We start from the raw sequence: 18,598 nt of genomic DNA on the forward strand, positions 1-18,598 counted from the left end.
GCAGACGGTGTAGCATGTGACACGCGGCGACTGCAGGTACGCAGGCGCGTGGAGGGTTAGGGTTAGGGTTAGGATAAACACCCGCGCGCGCAGACGGTGTAGCATGTGACACGTGGCGACTGCGCGTACGCAGGCGTGTGGAGGGTTAGGGTTAGGGTTAGGGTTAGGATAAACACCCGCGCGCGCAGACGGTATAGCATGTGACACGTGGCGACTGCGCGTACGCGGGCGCGTGGAGGGTTAGGGTTAGGGTTAGGGTTAGGATAAACACCCGCGCGTGCAGACGGTGTAGCACGTGGCACGCGGCGACTGCACGTACGCGGGAGCGTGGAGGGTTAGGGTTAGGGTTAGGGTTAGGATAAACATCCGCACGCGCAGACGCTGTAGCACGTGACACGCGGCGACTGCACGTACGCGGGCGCGTGGGAGGGTGGCGCTCCGCGCCCCTGCGGCCATAAATCTTTCTGGCGGGAAAACCGCGAGGGCGCGAGAGAAAAAAGGCGATTGGAAGCGACAGGATGTTATTTTCCTCAAACTTCCAACGCCTAACGAGACCGTGGAAACTGCAGCCTGGAGAACGCGCCGTTAGGATTTCACTCGGATCCCCTGGAAAAACACGGACGATCTGGAAATATCTGATATTGTTGTAAATCAAAGAGTGCCCTGAACCATACGGCTGTCCTTACAGATCTGGGAATGTTTGGGAATGTTTATTGATGCGGGCCATCGGTTGCTTTAGGCCGCAGTGAAAAACAGACTGGACTCGGTCATCCTCATCGTATGTCTGTGTCAACTGCGTGCGAGTGGTTTCTATGAATATGTAGAAAGCTGTTTGTCTTGTGGTAAGCAGTATGATTCGCCTTTAATAAATGTACCCGCTATTATTTTTATTGCTTTATTTATTCATTTTTCTTGGGGGGGGAGAGACACTGAAATGACAGTATCTCTCGATTGCAGGCTGGCTGCTTTAGCAGCTGCCGCTGTAACAGTAGTTCACCATTGGAGGTGCCCAAGAGCACAACACTAAACCAGCATGAACAGTGCCTTCTTATATGTAGTTTTACATACAGGTAACTTTTGTTACTAATGACGCTTTCCTGGAGTTCTTCTATCCTGTAGGTTTGCATTTTGGCCCTAATTTGACACACCTGATTCTCCTGATTAGCAGCTGAACAAGATCTCTAGCTGTTGAATGAGGTGTGCTTTTTTAAGCATACAGAGACCTACAGAAAGTTTTACAGTGATTATTAGAAAAAAAACATAAATATTTGGTATGTCAAGTTGCTTTGGTCAATCCTGGGTTTCCAGAGTCTAAACAGACCATATTGACCTTATCACATGTATGAATTAAAAATTGGATTTATTTTAAGTCAGTTGTACTGCACCAAATCAGGGCTGCAGCAACATTGAGCCTTCAAACATGTGAACCAAAAACCATCTGGTGCTGTATCAGGTGCCCTTAATGCTGCTCCACACTGCAGCCTACTCACTGCAGGTTTGGGTTGAGATCAGGGATCGGGGAGCAAGTCAAATCTGGACAGTGACCGTGACCCTTATGGCAGAAGTCCCCTATTTGACCTGCACCCTCGCCCATCACGTTTCACTGCTCACTGCTCACAGCTCACTCCTCACCTGGCACCCCTTACCCTTCCCCCCGCCCCTCGCCCTGCCTGTTCGCTCTCTCTCCGAGCCGCTGCCTCAGCGATCTCTCGGCTCTCCAGCGGCCGGCGGCGGCGGCAGAAGCGGCGACGGCGGCATCCTTCGTTTCCCCGAGTTATTTATTTACACGGCACACTTGGAGCCGATCCACGTTTGCGCATTTATTTCCCTTGGTGTTGTTAACCAACTCCTGGAAAACAGCGCGCGTTCCCGGGGGCTTCTTTACCCCTCTGTTTATTTGAGGTAATGCGCTTTTTTTTGCAGCGAGGGGGTGGTTAATCCGAGCTGGGAAAAGGCTCCGGGTGAAACGATCCCGCAGAGCCTCTTTACATGGCCTGGAATAATAAACTTGGGAGACGGGAGACGGTCCCTTGGTTTCAGGCATTCCTCAGCCATTGATGTCATTTTTTAAAACTTTTTTTTTGTTTCAGTTCTTCATCTTCGGAATACACACTGTACACATAAACAACTTACTCATTTCTCCAGAGAGTATAACAGAAAGCACCGGCCTCGCACACCCGTGTACACATACACATCACAATTTACAGTGAATTAGTGGTTTTCTGGAAAAAAGTTTAAACGCCTGTTTCATTTCTGGGATTAAACAGCTTTAGTTTTTTTTTAGCAGTTCCTCCATCTATAAGAATCCTAAGCATTAAATACGATATAATGTTCCAGACTAAATAAACTATGTTTTAAGTGACTGTGGGAGTTGAAAAGGCAGACAGATCAGAGAGATCAAGATACACCACATCACCACAGCACTATTACTGGACCTACGTCATTACAGCGTTTTCCAACACACACTGCTTTTCCAAACTATGCAGTTACCGTGCATTTGAATAATAAAATATAACAGTGATTCCATGCATTAGAAAACCTGAGCTGGTAGATGGCCTAGCAGCCATCATAAAGAATTGAGGTGAATCCCCTGTGTGTTTGTACCCGGTACATGTGCAAATGGGACCTGCTTAACGTAGGACCCTACTCCTCTCCTGACCGATTCCCTATCTCCGCCACTTCACAGATCCATATGCGACGGTGTCCTTCCTCCATCAGAGCCAGAAGACTGTGACCGTACGCAACACGCTCAACCCCACCTGGGACCAGACCCTCATCTTCTACGAGATTGAGATTTTCGGTGATCCCCAGGTCACAGAGCACAGCCCCCCCAGCATCGTGGTGGAACTGTTCGACCAGGACACCTACGTAAGTGCGACCATCGGGGGTCAGAGGTCAAATAACATAACATCCACTCTGAGAGCAATTTTCCTCTCGAAGCTCTCTATGCTCTTTTGAAAAAGGTCATAGATTTTCCAGAACAATCTATGAATGACAGCTTACTGCCTGAAACAGGGAAAAACTAAATTGAGAGCAGCATCTCCACAAGCTTTGCTACTTGTAGCGGTTATTTTTAATCTGTTTCTAAGTACTGTGTTAGAACCGTAATAGCAGCACAATCTCTAATTGTATGCATCTCACTGATGCCCTGCTGTTGCGTCTGTGTCCACCAGGGGGCAGATGAGTTCATGGGGCGGTGTGTTTGCCAGCCTTCCCTGATGCCCTCGCCTCGCCTTGCCTGGTACCCCATCCAGAAGAATGGCAAGTTTGCTGGAGAGCTGCTGGCAGCCTTTGAGCTGATACGCAGAGAGAAGGTACGGCTGCACTCTCCGCTGCTGTTTCAATACTGAACACTAGAGGGCACACTGCGCACCTCGTGCTGTCTGCCAACCTGCCTGTCCGTCAGATACTTATGACCCTTCCTGAAACCCTGAAATGTATTCACTTAGAAGGCTCCCTTGTCTGTGTTTTACCAATTATACCAATTAAACCAATTAAGCCAATTAAGGGCACAGCGAATGCCCTACTCAAGAATGCTATAGCTGTGCTTCACCAGGGATTCAAACCTGCAAATGTTCAGGGAAAGCCGAATTCCCAAATCGCAGAATCCCCTTGCACGTCGGCCAGAGTCATCCTCGTCAGAGGAAGGGCGTTACGGTCAGCGGCCGCCCGGTCCTAACGGCGTTTACGTCAGCCGCCGTCAGCCGCTTTGAACGGTCGCCCGCCGCGACGCCGGTGACAAAGCGGTGACATGTGGCACCAGGGCGTGTGACAGTGGCGATGCTTTCGTCCTGACGTCAATGTCCTCCTCACGGAAGGACATGTGCTGAGCAGCTGTGGCGTGGAGAGAAAATACCGTTTTCTTTTTAAAACTCATCAGGGCCACGGTTATGAGGGCCCAGTGACCCTGGGGTGTTTTGATTGACAGCTGTTATATTGCTGTTAAAAAATGGCCGGGACTTCCCCTGCACAGCCAATTGCAGTACAGTATCCAAGGATTACATGTCCTTTGATCCGTGGATTCATGTACTGTAGACATTCCTCATGGGCAAGTTAGTTGCAGTCGGGCTAACTGTCTCTCATCGCTGCTTGTCTGCAGATGTGATTGGATGTTTAAATGTTACAGTAGGAGGTGAGAGGTCATGGGGGGGGACTAGACCGCCCCATTGGCAGATGCAGGCCCTGTGTTGTATCAGGGGCGCCTTGGTCCCGGGGGGCTCGCTCCCCTGATTTTTGATGAGTCTGCGTTCACATGTGAAAAGCCAGCTTTCCCAGCAGTTAGAGGCTAATTTAATAATGTCCTATGAAGTCATTCCCCTCCTTTCAGACTCATTAACTTCTGCTCTCTCTGTCTTTTTCCCACAGCCCGCAATCCATCACATCCCTGGACAGGAGGTTTGTGCACGCCCCCCCCCCCCACCACCACCACCACCACCACCACCTTACACCCTACGCCCTCCCACAAAACACCCCTGCCTGGCCCCGCCTCCGTCTCTCTCCAAAAAGACACGCCCTGCTCTTGTCTCCCAGCCGACCGTGGCGGGATAATTAGATTGGACTCCCGAAATTCGGGTAGCGCCACCGTACCTGCATCCAGCCAAATCAGCCGCCGTGGAGCGTGGTTCGGGAACGGCGTCTCCTTGTTCCCTGCCAGAGACCCCACCCCTCCCTAGGCATGGCACAGGTGGCTTGTGTTAGAAGAGGCTAATCACGGGGGAAATCAAATTAAAGTGCGCACTTACACCAATGCAAAACAGAATAGCCACCCACAGTCGCTCTCGCCTGGGGACCCGTTTATACCTGTGGATGACCCCAAGAGAAATGCAGAACACGCAGAACCACCGCACGTAAACACACGTGTACACATGCACACATGCATAAGCAAAATCATACACAAACACACACACCCATCCTTAAAAACGTGCACAACCATGCAAACACACATACACCCACACACATACACACTCACACACACATACAGTATAGACGTTTGACCGCACAGAAGTGGGGGAAAAAAACACTAAGGAGAAAGCACCCATTCTTAGCGGGCTGTTGGCATGGTTACATTGGGATCCGCATCAAAGAGTTCAATAACTCAGGGAAACTGCATTTTTCCAGTTTATTAGAGAGATTTTGGTTCCAGCTGAACTGGTGGCTGAATGTATGTGCTGTTTGTACTCAAGGCCTAGCCCCTCGGGTTTGTGGGTAGTCAGCCCTCTTTAGCATAACAGAAAGCTGGGCCGGGTACCGATGGAGCAGACCTACGCAGCGCGCCCTGTTAGCATAGCGAGCGCTGATGCTCAGACTGTGAGTGGAGGGGTCTAATTGGAAACATGTGGGCTGAGCGCTGAACCTGTGAGTGTGTGTGTGTGTGTGTGTGTGCGCGTGTGCGCGTGCATGCATGTGTGCGTGTGTGTGTGTGTGGGTGAGTGTATGCGCGTGTGTGCGCGTGTGTGTGGGCAGGGGGGTATTTGAAAACATGCCACGATTTTGGTAGGATATTGGGGTAATGAGAAAAATAAACCGGGGGAATGTCTCTCTCGGATGAAGGGAGCGGTGAAGAGGGTGGATTATGAAATTCGCAGCTTCCTGTTATTCCAGTTTGACTCGGCGAACCTGGGGCCCGGTGCGATTGATGGACAGGCTTTGCGCATTTGTAACGGAGCTCAGCCGAAATCTCCCCAGAGTCACACTGTCGGGGCTGGTCCGTTAGAACCCTCTGCGTAGAGACATGATGACGTCTCCATAGCAGCAACATGCAAATCTAAAACAAGAGGATGCTCTGTAAATCAATAATACTGTGCTATTTTTTCTGAAAAACAAATAGGCACCTACAACTAATGACCGGTTGATTTTTAACTCTATACCTTGGGATACCTACTGAGGGATTTTGACCATAAAAGAGAATAAACGTGTCACGCATTACAGAACAATGGAAACTACACTTGCATCTCCTAGATGGGAATCAAATGTATAACTCTTGATCATGGTACTTATCTTGAATTGCTTCAGTAAATATCCAGCTTAATTAATACTGTTGGTTGTATGTAAAAAAATATATTTGTTAGAGACCCAGAGAAAAATGGAAGTGTAATATATTTTTAGACTTTCTATGCTGAGCTATATTTTATGGAATAACTTTGTTTTTCTCTCTCTTCATCATGGAAGGGTGAACTTATGCCCACCACTTCTACCCTGGACGAGGTGAGTGTGTAGCCTCACTGTGGAGGGGCATTGGGAGGGTCGAATTAAGTCAGTATAAAATGATGAAGTAGAAAGGATATCAACTAGATATATTTTTTACACTTGGATGTACTCTAAATACAGTAATGAAAGCCAATACCATGTACAAGGCAATACAGTATGCAATATAATGCACGTGTGAAACTGGACATCATTAAGGCTGTTGGATATTCAAAGTAAATTAATGAACTTTGTGCATCTTTTCCTTCCACCTTTCTGTCTGTCTGTCTGTCTGTCTATCTGTGTGTCTGTCCCTGCTGGGGTCCTGTGGATCTCCTCAGCTTATCCTTCCAGGCTTCCTCTCTGAGAACCTGCAGCAATGGGTACAGCGGCCCCACATCTGCCCCCCAAAACCCACACCTAATTCAGAAGCCCTACTGTATATCTGTGCCCCATCCCAAATTCAGCACCCTCACACCTGCACCTTCACCCCTAATTCAGCACCCTCACACCTACACCTTCACCCCTAATTCAGCACTCTCACATCCGCACCCCCATCCCCACCCCTAATTCTGCACCCTGACTTTTGCATGCACACCCTTAATTCATCAGCTTCACATCTGCACCCGCATACATGCAGCATACACTCGAAACAGCTTTCCATACATAGGGCTTGTGCCTTACAGTACAGTAGCTGCTCACTGCGACATTGCAGTAGCATACAGATGAGCACAGGCAACATGCGCAGGCAGCCAGTGTCAGCGAATATGCCTGTGTCAGGAGAGCATAGGAGATCACTGACTCTGTTCTGTTTCTACACACACTGGGACACTCAGACTCAGCTAACAAAGCTAATTTATAGGTAATGCCTCAAAAATGAAATGACGGTTTTTTAAAATCAGCCCTACTCAACAGAACCTTGTTTTGCACAGAGCGCTCACACACACACCATTCACTCTCTGAGCCTTCCGTCTCAGTCCTTCAGCCAGCATGCCACTCGCTGCTCTGTGCTACCTGTGCAGCCTGTGCTGCCTGGGCTGCCTGTGGTCCAGTGCTGCATTTGTCTATCTCATTTCCCTCTTTTTAGACTAGTGAGAATTTGCTTTTCTCAGGTGCTCTTTTTTGTGGGTTGCTTTCAGAATTTAGAAGCCATTTTAGATTCATGCTGGATTTGAAATTAACAAAATAATTTGGTTTAAACTTTGTGACCTCTGCTTAAACCTGTCTGTCATACTAACTTAAAAAGAAAATTATTAACATGCATGCATTTATCAGCTCTGTTTCAGCACATAAATATCTATATATATAATATATATATATAAATCATATATTTATATATGAATGCAGGTTGAGGTGTTGGTATCTGTTTATGGGGAATATGAGTGCATGTGTCACCGAAGCATGTGTGCATTTATAATTCACATTGCTGTACTGTAGTAGTCCATGTGTTCTGAATGAGGCTGACGTGTTCATTCTGGCTGACCGGATGCAATCATTGAAGGCCGTGTGTTGTGGCCTTTTCTGCTGGACTGTGGTGCTTTCCCCCGATTCTCACCTGGCCCTGCGGCGTGCTCCTGCTTTCAGCCCGTGGAAACAGACCTGCCCTGCCCTCCTCCGCAGCGCGAGCCCAACGTCTACATGGTGCCCCAGGGGATCAAGCCCATTCTGCAGCGCACTGCCATTGAGGTCAGCCTGATCCGTGTCCCTAACTCAGGGGTGCACAACAAGGGCCAATCCATTTCAAGATTTTGTGCCAGCATTTATTTAATTAGCCCAATCATATCTTGATCTGATATGTATAAGCACCAGCTACAGCCGCAGTCTACAAGTGTATCCTAGAGATTGTACTGTGCGCAAGTACAGGAGTGAAGCAGTGTAATTTGTAGAGCTGTAAGAAATGGTAATCGGTTGGAACAAAAAGTTGTGCACCTCTCACCTAATTGAAAGGCTTTCACACACGACTGGTCCAGGGTCATTGTGATACACCAATCACTTTGTAAGGGTTCATACATGCAGCTGATCCAGGATCAGTTTGATCCACATATCACTTCTTAGATACCACTGATCCAGAATCATTTTGAATGATTTAGTCCCACATAGTTCTTCAGTACACCAGTCCTGTTCTCACACCCAGTGTTGTTCTCTGATCAAGCCCTTTTAATGTAGCCGCTTTATATTGGCACATTTTTAAAAGTTTAATTTTCAATGCCAACCGTGTGCTTGTGCTGTCACCGTATGTTTTCAAGTTTTATGCTGTGACACACTGTCTCTGTCTTTCACTAGTCCCTTGGCTTTCTGCGCAGAACCATCCCGTCTCCTTCACTTTTGCACCCCTGTGTTACTGTTCGATGCACAGTGGGGCCCTGTGTTTCCCTGGCTGACACAGTGAGGTCGTGCGACCCTGCGTTCCTTGCCTGCGCTTGCTCTAGCGCCTCACCCTGGCATGTCCCTGCAGATCCTGGCGTGGGGGGTGCGGAACCTGAAGAGCTATCAGCTGGCGAGCGTGACCTCACCCAGCCTACAGGTGGAGTGCGGGGGCCGCATGGTGCAGTCCTGCGTCATCCGCAACACCAAGAAGAAGCCCAACTTCGACGTCAATACGCTCTTCATCGACGTGGTGAGCCCCGCCCGACTATGCCCCATCTTTACCCAGTGGCAGCTACCCCTGCTTGTTATGTAACCAGCATTGGTGTCACCAGTGATTTTGGGCCCCCGTGAAAAGATCTCACATTGGGCCCCACCACCATTAAATATTAAGTTACACATGATCCCACTGTATTTTTGTGGGCCTCCTCCCTGGCTTTGGGCCCATAGAATAATTACCACCTTTCTCCCCACTTATGACGATGCTGGTCACCGACACATGACTCAGCTTATTGGCTGGGAGATCTGAGAAATCAGATGGATTTGGTGAGAGAGAAAATAGGTGGAGAGTTTTTAATATTGTTTTACGGTACAAAATTTTATGGAGAAAGATGGAGACATCCATACCTTGAGTTATGGTGCTGACCCCCGCCCCCCACTATTTTTTTTCACAGCGCCTGCCCTGTGAGGAGCTGTACATGCCCCCCATTGTTCTGAAGGTGATTGACAACCGGCAGTTTGGCAGGAAGCCCGTGGTGGGGCAGTGTACCATCCGCACCCTGGAAGAGTTCCGTTGCCAGCCTGACAGCCTGGAGAGAGAATCTGAAGAGGAGGATTTACAGGGTGAGAGGGGGCAGGAGTCAGAGGAGGAGCTCCTGGGCTTGGGGAGGGCTCAGAGGCTGAGTGACAGGTTGAGGGAGGTGAAGAAGTTGAACTCAAGGTCATTCAGTTGATTGTGTCTGTGGCTCAATGACCCCTTTTTAGTCATTATTATTCCTGGGCCATTATGAAAAGAATCCCTCATAAAATGACAGGCAAGTTTCCAATTAATGTTATTGAATCAGCGTTTGCGCAACTCAGCTCAAGACTTTTATTTTATTTGTACATTTGGAGACAACTTGACTCCAAGATCTGTTTTTAAGTTAAAAAAAAAAAAACAATAATTGTGTTCAGACGTCTGTGATGAATGCAGAAGAGAAGATGAAACTTGCTGTGACCTTTACTCCAATTATCCTATGAAGTCTGATCAGATAGTCGGAACGTCATATTTTGCAACTAAAAACATGACCTATTGTACTTGTTAACATTTGGCTGCCGTTGTGCAGTTGCTGAATTAATTTGCATCAGGGCTGTAGTGAATTAGTCATTAATATGGCACGAATAGTGTTCACAGCTGTTGTGCATATTCACGTCCCAGTACTTTTAATCAGTCAGTTCAGTTCCCGGACGACTAATGTTTTAATTTTATTTCACGTGCAATATGGCGACGATTGATTAACGTACAAACTGACAAGTGAAATCAAAGTGTGGACACCTGGCCACTGAAACGAAGCCATTTGTGGAGTTCAAAGAAAAGGCAAATGGCATCTGATAGAAATACATTTTCGGCAGCCTTAATTGATCAAGAGAAGGGCCGGAACAGAAAGCAGAACACACAGGAGGAGGGTCAGGTGACTTGGGCTGAAAGGGCGAACTTCGTAGTGCGCGCACAGTTCTGGCACAGTACGGGCACAGTTTGGGCAATGTTTTGGCACAGTGCGGGTACAGTTTGGGTGCAGTGTGGGCACGCTGTAATCTCAAGGGATTGTGGGAAGACATCAGGCACACGGAAATCAGCGCAGCGATGGAGAACATCGCGGGTAACTGCTGCTCTCGCTCTCTCACTGCAGAAGAGATCCTCCAAACGCCGCGCGATGACGTCCTGATCGACATCGACGACAAGCAGCCGCTCATCCCGGGACAGGTAGGCCCAGCGGAGAGGGAGATAGAGGCAGGCTAGCACCGCTCACTCCAAACGGAGGAAACTCCCTCCTCACTCCTTGTGTGCGCTGTGTCCTGTGTACGGTACACTTACCCACAATGCAGTGCGAGGTGATGATCCCGCTTAGATCAACGACTTCGCTTGGCAAAAGCCCAGCCAGCATACAGTGAGTGAGTGAGTGAGTGAGTGGGTTACAGACGTTGTGTACTTTTGATTGCCTTTGACAGTTAAACCTTATTTCAGTCTTGGGCTATTATGGGCTCATGTATGACCAACTCCCAGCTCCCGGGACGCCCAAGTGGCGTTCCAGGGGTAGTTTCCCCGCGTATTTAATGACGGAATCAATACCTCATTTCCACCGCTGATGCGGCTGGACTGGATCTGCCTGACGAGTCTGGGGCCGCACCCAGCCAATAAAAAGGCGGCGGCGACCAACCGTGGCGATGCCTGGGAGCTCTCGATCGCATGGCGCCGCAGAACGAGAGCGAGACGCGTGCTGCTGCGGGCGTGCACGAGATGAGTGCGCACGTACACGCGTGTGCATCTGTGCGTGTGCGTGAAAGTGTGCGTGTATGTGTGTGTGTGTCTGTGTACTGCAACGCCCTTGGGTTGGCTAAGTGAGGTCTGCAGCACGGTGAAGAGAAAGAAGCAGGCTTGTAGGGTGTAATGACTGCAATCACCTTGCACTGAGCAACACCCCTAATGCTCAACTGTACGGTGTTTCCAATCTTTAGTAAAATTTTAGGGGTCAAATTGCTTCTCACCCATGGAAAAATCATATACTTTAGATGACTCAATTTTCACCCTTTGGGGATAAGTCATATAGTATTATGGCCGGGATTAGGGTTTGGGTTGGGAATACAGTTTGTGTTAGGGATGATGCAGGATTTGGGTTATGTTCAGGAGCTAGTGTTAGGTTTTGATTTTGATTTTGGATACCCCCAAAAAAATTCACTTTTTGGAACCCAGCTTAATGGAAAAACCACATATGTAAAACGACTCCATTTTTGCATTTGGTGGTAAGTCTTATAGTCTTGTGTATTAAGTCATTTCTGATAGAGCCCATTTTACTCCAGCAGAGTACATTTGATCACTCTTGGACTTCTTGGGTATAAACTCTGGTACTACTGAATTAACACTAAACATGTGTAAACAGTGCATCTCGGGCCTGCCAGGTGACAAAATAATCCAAAACAATTCTTTAAAAAACAAGTTAAAACACAATGTTTCAGCCAACTGTATATGGTATGCATCAACCTCACCGCCACCCTGAAAAGAGAAAACAGAATGAAAAAATAAAGTCAAACTTGAGCTCGAAAGAGCATCATGAAATGGTTCAAGAAAAAGTCGACTTCGCCTCCCCTCGTGTTTCAGCCTACAGTTGGTGGCATATTTTGGTACGGCTCCAAAGCCGCAGTGGCTATTGTTTATGTGAAATATGTTTTGTTTACTCCAGTCACTGCTCATTAATGTGACAGGGGTCAGAGGTTTATAACCTTCAGCAGAACTGTAATGATACCCACTGCGGTTTGGTTGGAGAGCGTTTGGAACACGTAGGCCACTGACACCCTTAATGGAGGTTTTTTGTTTTATAAGTTCCACGTCCTTGATGGCTTCATTCAGCAAAGCCAGGCACATGGACACAGTTTGTTTAATGCTCCCCTCAGCTGGGTTTTGGGGTTTCTTTTAACGCTCATGTTCCAAGTTGAGAGGTATCCAGCATTATTGCTTGCGTCAGGTCTAGAGTGGTACCCCTTTTCTGAAATGTGCCCCCCCCCCCAGAGATAGCCACCAACCAAGTTTTAAGTGTGAAGTTTTGAGCTGCACAAGCAACAATAATTTCACAGAAAACAAGATTATATCATGATAATGTCCTGATTTTAATTGAGATTTTTTTTTAGAAGCGGGGGTCTGAACTTCGACAGTTCAAAGAGAAGGCAGTACTGTGTCTGCAGTGTTGAGGAGAACAATTTAAATGTAATTTTTTTGTGAACAGGCTGTGGAAAGTTTAAACAGAGCCCCTGTCTCCGCGAGAGTTCGTCAATTCCCCGTCATGGCTACGGCTCTAAAAATACCAAAAATAAATACAAACAATGTAGAGAAAAAAAAAAAAAAATTAGTGGGATTATGGAAATTGGAAAATTGTTTCCATTTCCCAGCTGCAACCTTTCAGCCTTTATTTGTTTAGTCACTGAATAAAAAAATAATAAGGAGGACCACTGCCCCCGTGGTTTCCGTGGCGACGGCCACAGAAATGTGGGCCCTATCGCAGTTGCGCGGCTTGTTTATTTGCGTTTTTGACCTTCGTTTCTGGCTGGTGGCGCTGCTGCTGCCGCTGCTGTTCTGTGTAACTCAGATGTCTCCTTCTTGCAGTGGAAAAATGATTTTTTGCATTTGACCTTTTGCTATTTTAAAAAAGCCCACACCCAACACTTGTAAAAAAAAGGCATTAACAAGCCTCTTTTCCTCTCTGCGTGTTGCGTTTTCCATTTAACAAATCCGAGAACAGAATTTAATTTGTACTCTATAAGTATATGGCATAAGTATATGGCAAAAGTTGTAAAACTGCCATATTTTACTTCTTTTGATGTATTTTCTTCTGGTGGAAAACTAATAGGCTTAACACTTATTGGAGTAATTAAATAAAAGGATCAGAAGCAGTTATTAGGCATTGCTGCCTGACGTGGTGAACTATGGCATAATTTGTGAAACTGTGAACTGCTCTCAAACTTCCTCAGTTATCCGACTTCTGTTCAAGAATTATTATTTGTGTTTCTGAGTGTGCTAATTGTTATTAACAGCAGCCAGTATCATCAGCAAGGGGGTCAAAATGGCGCCCGAGAGCACGTATTCGATCTTGTGTTCAGCAAATGTGCCAGAGCGTGCCGGGAGCACCTTCCCACCGCGCCGAATGGCTGCGATCCCACAGCACAATGTGTTCTGTTGGGAAATATGTGTTTATATCGGAGGCTTTTTTCGGTATGATTTGTCTGTTGGCAGCGGCGGTTGAGGACTGCCGTAGAACGCTTCATTTGGGTCTGGATAAATAAGCGGCCGTGACCACAGAAATCCATGCGAGACGAGGCTGCGGGTCTTCTGGGCATGTGCGCAGGGGAAAAGGCAAGGCCGCCCGACCCCCTCGCTGCGGCGGCTCCTCTAACGCGGGAGACATTTTAATGCGAGTAAGACGTGCCGCGCATCGAAACCTCAGGCTTTGGCTGCGAGTCGCTCCCGATGTGGGATTCCTGCGTCCTGAGGTTTGTACCCTGGCACACACACGCGCGCACGCACACACACGCACGCATGCAGACGTGCGCACGTTCGCCAGCGCGGTCCCGAAGCGCAGGATGTTTCAAGCGTGGCGTAATGGTTTGGGGGGCGGCTTGATTTACCACTTGTCATGTTGCGGTGCTGTGGCGAGGCCTGGGGGGTAGTGGGGATCCAAATCCTCCACCCCCCCCCCCCCCCCTTACTTAATGTAATTTACATTTGGGGTTTCTCCGAGCTGGAGAATGCGAGGCCGGATTGCTTCGGCCGCTGGCGTCTCTCCCCGCGTTCCCATCATGCCTCCCAGACAGGAAGTGAGCAACCACGACAGAAAGGTGCCGCTGTTATGCTACTGTTTGGAACCTCGTCACTGGACCATCAAGGCCGCGCGCTCTTTCAGGATGAGCCGTCGAGTGTGGCCAATGGCCGGATGAGTCATCGTTATTTTACCCCCTAGCCCTGTTCCTTCACGTCTCAGAGGCAGTACAATCACAAAAATACATTGGTAACAACTGATAGAGCACTGCAGATGGTGATCGGAGGATGCTTTCTAACTCCTATCTAGCATTTCCCACAGAGATCTCCGAAGTATGGCTGGAAAGAGTCCACCAATCACCATCTTTATTAGTCTTACCAACATACTTTGTGGTTGGTTGTGTTCCTGCCTGCTTTCTCTCAGAAAGGTGATGTCATGTCTCATCCCTATTGGTATTTTCCCTTGACATCTACAATGGGCAGGCTCAAGACCCAGCTCCTGAATCTGGGGTTTTCCTGCTAGTAGAAAGACATGTCAAAGGTCTATGAGAAGGGCAAGCAGCAGTATGACTGTCTGACCTTCTGTCTGATCAAGTCAGCTGAAGCCCTGGGCTGGATGGGGGAAAAAAACCCCCAATAGTTTCCAGCACTAGAACTCCGTGCTCCATGTTTAAAAACCTGAGAACACTAAAATAAACTCTCTTGTGCATTAGGAGAAACTTAACCCACCCCAACCTAACCCAAGCCTAACCCTTCCCTCGCCCCCTCCCTTGTCGGGCGCGTACAGAAAGCTGCGCTGTGGTCGCGCGGTGCGCCGGTGAGGACGGACGTATCTGTCACGTGTTCCCGCATGAGGGAGCGAGGCGAGGCAGTTCCACAGAGAGACAGGACTGCGGTCGTTCGTTTTTTCCGCGATCGTGAGCAGGTCAAACGGTGCTCCTCATGTGGGGAGCGGATGGGTATTTTGGGAGCCTGAGGGCAGGAGGAGGGTTGGGTGCGGGATCGGTGGTCTTCGCGGTTACACCGGGGGGTGGGGGCGTGATGCTGCGGTGCAATGGCGCAGCGTGATGCGATCCTTCGCGTAAACAGAGAATCGCCAACCTAGGGCCTGGTCCTAATTAGGCTGTGCTGGAGAGGGAAGAGAGAGTGGGCGGAGAGGGCCCATTTTTGGGTTTCTCTGCAGGACTCTAATGCCCTGGCACTATACTCCGGCAGGCGCTGTAACGGGCCGTCCTCTGATGTGGCTAATTTTGCTCCCCGCCTGACCCACCCCTCTCACCACAGGCGCCACAACAGCCTCACCCCCCCCTCCCCCTCCCATCCCCTCCCTGGGTCGGCTCCAGGGGAGAGGGAGTGCACAATGAAAGCAATCGCCATGGCAACTGTTGTCGCCACGGTGGCAGCTGGGATGTTGTGCCCTCGGCCCTATGACTTCCGTTCGGGAGACCATGGCGCCCCCCTGGTCATCCCTGAACCCTAGGGCCCAGACATTAAGATCCCAGGCCCCAGGCTTAGACCCCCCTGACCGGCTGGCACTCAGCACCCTGGTGTGCTTTCTGTTCGCCTCCCACACCTTTGATCATGGATCCAGTAGCATTTAGCATGGGCGTGCACGTGGTCGTGCAACATAAGCCTTCATTTTTTGACACGGCCCCCTTTCCCTACTCCTGCCCTCAGCTGTCAGTGCTTTGGGCTTTTTTTTTTTCTTGTAAAGGAGAGGAGGTTAGGGAAAGAGTGATTTTTCAATGCCCAATTTTGATGTGACATAACTGCTTCTGTCAGTGAAATTACAGCATGGTTTGTACTGTGCTGGGGCACTGTTTATCTACCGTTTGTCCACATACCAGCTGGGCACGCCTCCTTGGATGGCAGTCTTGGGGGAAAACAAACCCGTTCCACACTCGTAGTCTCCTCTGTGCCGTTTGACCTCTGACCTCACCAAAATATAACTAAAATGTTTGGTAACCTAACTGATTGGCCTAATTAAATAGTTTGGCGTGGACTGCAGACACAGGTCCTGTCCTCCTTGCCTACCCCGATAGACAGTAGGCTACATGAAGAGTCTAGATGGTTTGAGAGACCTTTTCTTGTCTATGTTATTGTTATTCTTCTTCCTGAGTTCTGTTTGCCAGAGCGTTCAGCATATGTGTGCCTTTAGCACTATGGGAGATTATTTAATGTTGTGGGTGAAGGTAAGGGAAGGGCTCAGTCGGGGTTTTGATGCTGTGCATGACAGAGGGGGGATTTTACTGCAGGAGTGTTGGCCACCCAGAGCCTGCAGGTGGACAGACTTATCATAGGCCGCTTCAATCCCCCGAAATAGCTACAAATTACACTTTCCTGCTACACTACGAGTCTCCAGAGGAATTTCTGCTTGGGAATTATTATTATTATTTTTAATTTACCTCATGGAATGAATTTTATGGCTGTTATTTTACGAGGCTGATGCTTTCATACCGAACAACTCGCAAAAATGGCAATGGCACGTTTACAGCACAATGGCTCTGGTACCAATTTGAGCTATGTTGTGTCTGCAGCCAATTACGGTAGTGCTGCAGAGAGAGAGAAAGAGCGAGAGAGAGAGAGAGAGGGTTTTAGTTGCTTTCACCACTGTGAATCTGGTAAAATGATTATTGGAGACATACTTAAAAAATATAGCTGATTCTTGAAAATTATCCAGGAAAAATAAGAAATGCTTCAGAAACTCATTCTTTATTGGTGATTCAAATTCGTTAGGATGGACCTCCATGTGGTTTATGAGTGAAAAGTTGCTTTAAGAGCGACGACCGCAGGGTTCTGACTAAGTCAAGTCAGACTACTGTCGGTGTGACCCTCAAACATTTCACTGCTACAAAAACAGGAGTCGAGACCAAACGGCTGGGCTTAGCAGCTGGCCCACTGCTCAAAACTGCAGATTCTCAGGAATTCACAAACCTCAGCTTTGGCAAGGAACAGGTGAATTACTCAATGCCAAAAATGATCAGTAATTCATTTAGAGATGGGTAATAATAATTTAAAATTAAACCTAAAGCACACAGTGAGTCACGAGCCTGCAGTTCCCATTTTAGGTGCACCGAGACAGGAGTGCTGGGCTATATCTTCTCTCTAATGCTCTCCTCATTATTAATTGGAAACTGTACACTCGCATGCTCGCAAGCATGCATGCACGCACACACACGGTGGAATGTTTAGCGTTAATTCAACCCTTTATGTGAGTCTCCACCAGTTAAAAGGAAGTCTATTGTTGAAAAAAGTACTCTATCAGAACTGACTCATGCTTTTTGCTGTGCAGTCCCACACTAAACAGGCAGCAAACCTCTCAGAAGATTATGATCTCCTGTGCGGTTTGACTGTCTCCGGTCAGTCTATATATAGGGTCAGTGGTCTGTAGTCAGTCTGTATGTATGGTCAGTTGTCTGTGGTCAGGTGCTGGTTTTGTAGTCCAGCCTTTACTCATGTTCCCTGAAGGGGTCACTATTTGAGGTGCAGGGGCGGGGGGAAGGCTGCTTCTGCAAATGAGGGGGAAGGTTGCTTTTTGGGTGGGATGATAGGTCAGTAACGAGGAGGGGTTGGGGGCAGGGCATTGATACGTTATGATAAATAAGCTCACATGACAGAAGAGCTGCAGAGGGAAGGGGGTTCGGAGTAATTTAGGGGAGCCAAGGACTGCAGACCACTTTCTCACCACAAACCAAAGAGAGGGGGGTCTGGGTACAGGGTCCCGTCTTCCATGCATCAGAGCAGGGCCAGAGCAGGGCTAATGTAGGGTCAGAGCAGGGCCAGAGCAGGGCTAGTGTAGGGTCAGAGCAGGGCCGGAGAAGGGTCATAGGAGGGTCAGTGCAGGGTCATAGCAGGATCAGAGCTGGACCAGAGAAGGGTCATAGCAGGGTCAGTGCAGGGTGAGTTTAGGGTCATAGCAGGGCCAGAGCAGGGTCAGTGTAGGGTCATAGCAGGGCCGGTGCAGGGTCATAGCAGGGTCAGAGCAGGGTCATAACAGGGTCATAGCAGGGTCAGAGCAGGTCCAGAGCAGGGTCAGTGCAGGGTCATAGCAGGGTTAGAGCAGGGTCAGAGCAGGGTCATAACAGGGTCAGAGCAGGGCCAGTGATGGGTCATAGCAGGGTCATAGCAGGGTCAGTGCAGGGTCATAGCAAAGCCAGAGCAGGGTCATAGCAGGGTCATAGCAGGGTCAGAGCAGGGTCAGAGTAGGGCCTGTGCTGGGCTCACAGCCCAATATGCATCCTGAGACAACTTTTCATGGACATGAGCACCAATGACTGTGTCCAAATCCTGTTTAAAAGTATGATAGTTTCTAAATGGAACCTCATAAATAACTGAGACAGATCTCTTCTGTTTAAAAATGTCAGCTGAATCTCAGCTCTCTAACATTTTCACATTATCGCATTCTCAATCATGCAAGATTGCATTTGAACCACATTATATTCTACTTTGTATGTGTGTTTGTGTGTGTGTGTGTGTGTTTGTGGGTTCACATGTGAGTATGGTAATTTATGGTAATAATTAAACAAAACAATCCTGTTTTTTATCACA

At 48.4% G+C, this 18,598-nt stretch overlaps 1 protein-coding gene across 10 annotated transcripts in view; it reads left to right on the forward strand.

The window, feature by feature from the left end:
- dysf (dysferlin, limb girdle muscular dystrophy 2B (autosomal recessive)) overlaps positions 1–18,598 on the forward strand; it is an 89,745-nt gene that overhangs the window by 44,677 nt on the left and 26,470 nt on the right. For 7 of the 10 annotated variants that reach the window (XM_035426208.1, XM_035426212.1, XM_035426210.1 and 4 more), the window contains 9 exons: positions 2,687–2,868; positions 3,174–3,314; positions 4,366–4,395; positions 6,169–6,204; positions 6,525–6,566; positions 7,768–7,869; positions 8,639–8,800; positions 9,222–9,390; positions 10,437–10,510. In XM_035426208.1, coding sequence (XP_035282099.1) covers positions 2,687–2,868; positions 3,174–3,314; positions 4,366–4,395; positions 6,169–6,204; positions 6,525–6,566; positions 7,768–7,869; positions 8,639–8,800; positions 9,222–9,390; positions 10,437–10,510 — 938 coding nt within the window. The remainder of the gene's footprint in view (positions 1–2,686; positions 2,869–3,173; positions 3,315–4,365; positions 4,396–6,168; positions 6,205–6,524; positions 6,567–7,767; positions 7,870–8,638; positions 8,801–9,221; positions 9,391–10,436; positions 10,511–18,598) is intronic. The other 3 variants (XM_035426214.1, XM_035426217.1, XM_035426218.1) reach the window with 1 other exon arrangement.

Source organism: Anguilla anguilla, chromosome 7, assembly GCF_013347855.1.
Source record: "Anguilla anguilla isolate fAngAng1 chromosome 7, fAngAng1.pri, whole genome shotgun sequence".
NCBI lineage: Eukaryota > Metazoa > Chordata > Actinopteri > Anguilliformes > Anguillidae > Anguilla > Anguilla anguilla.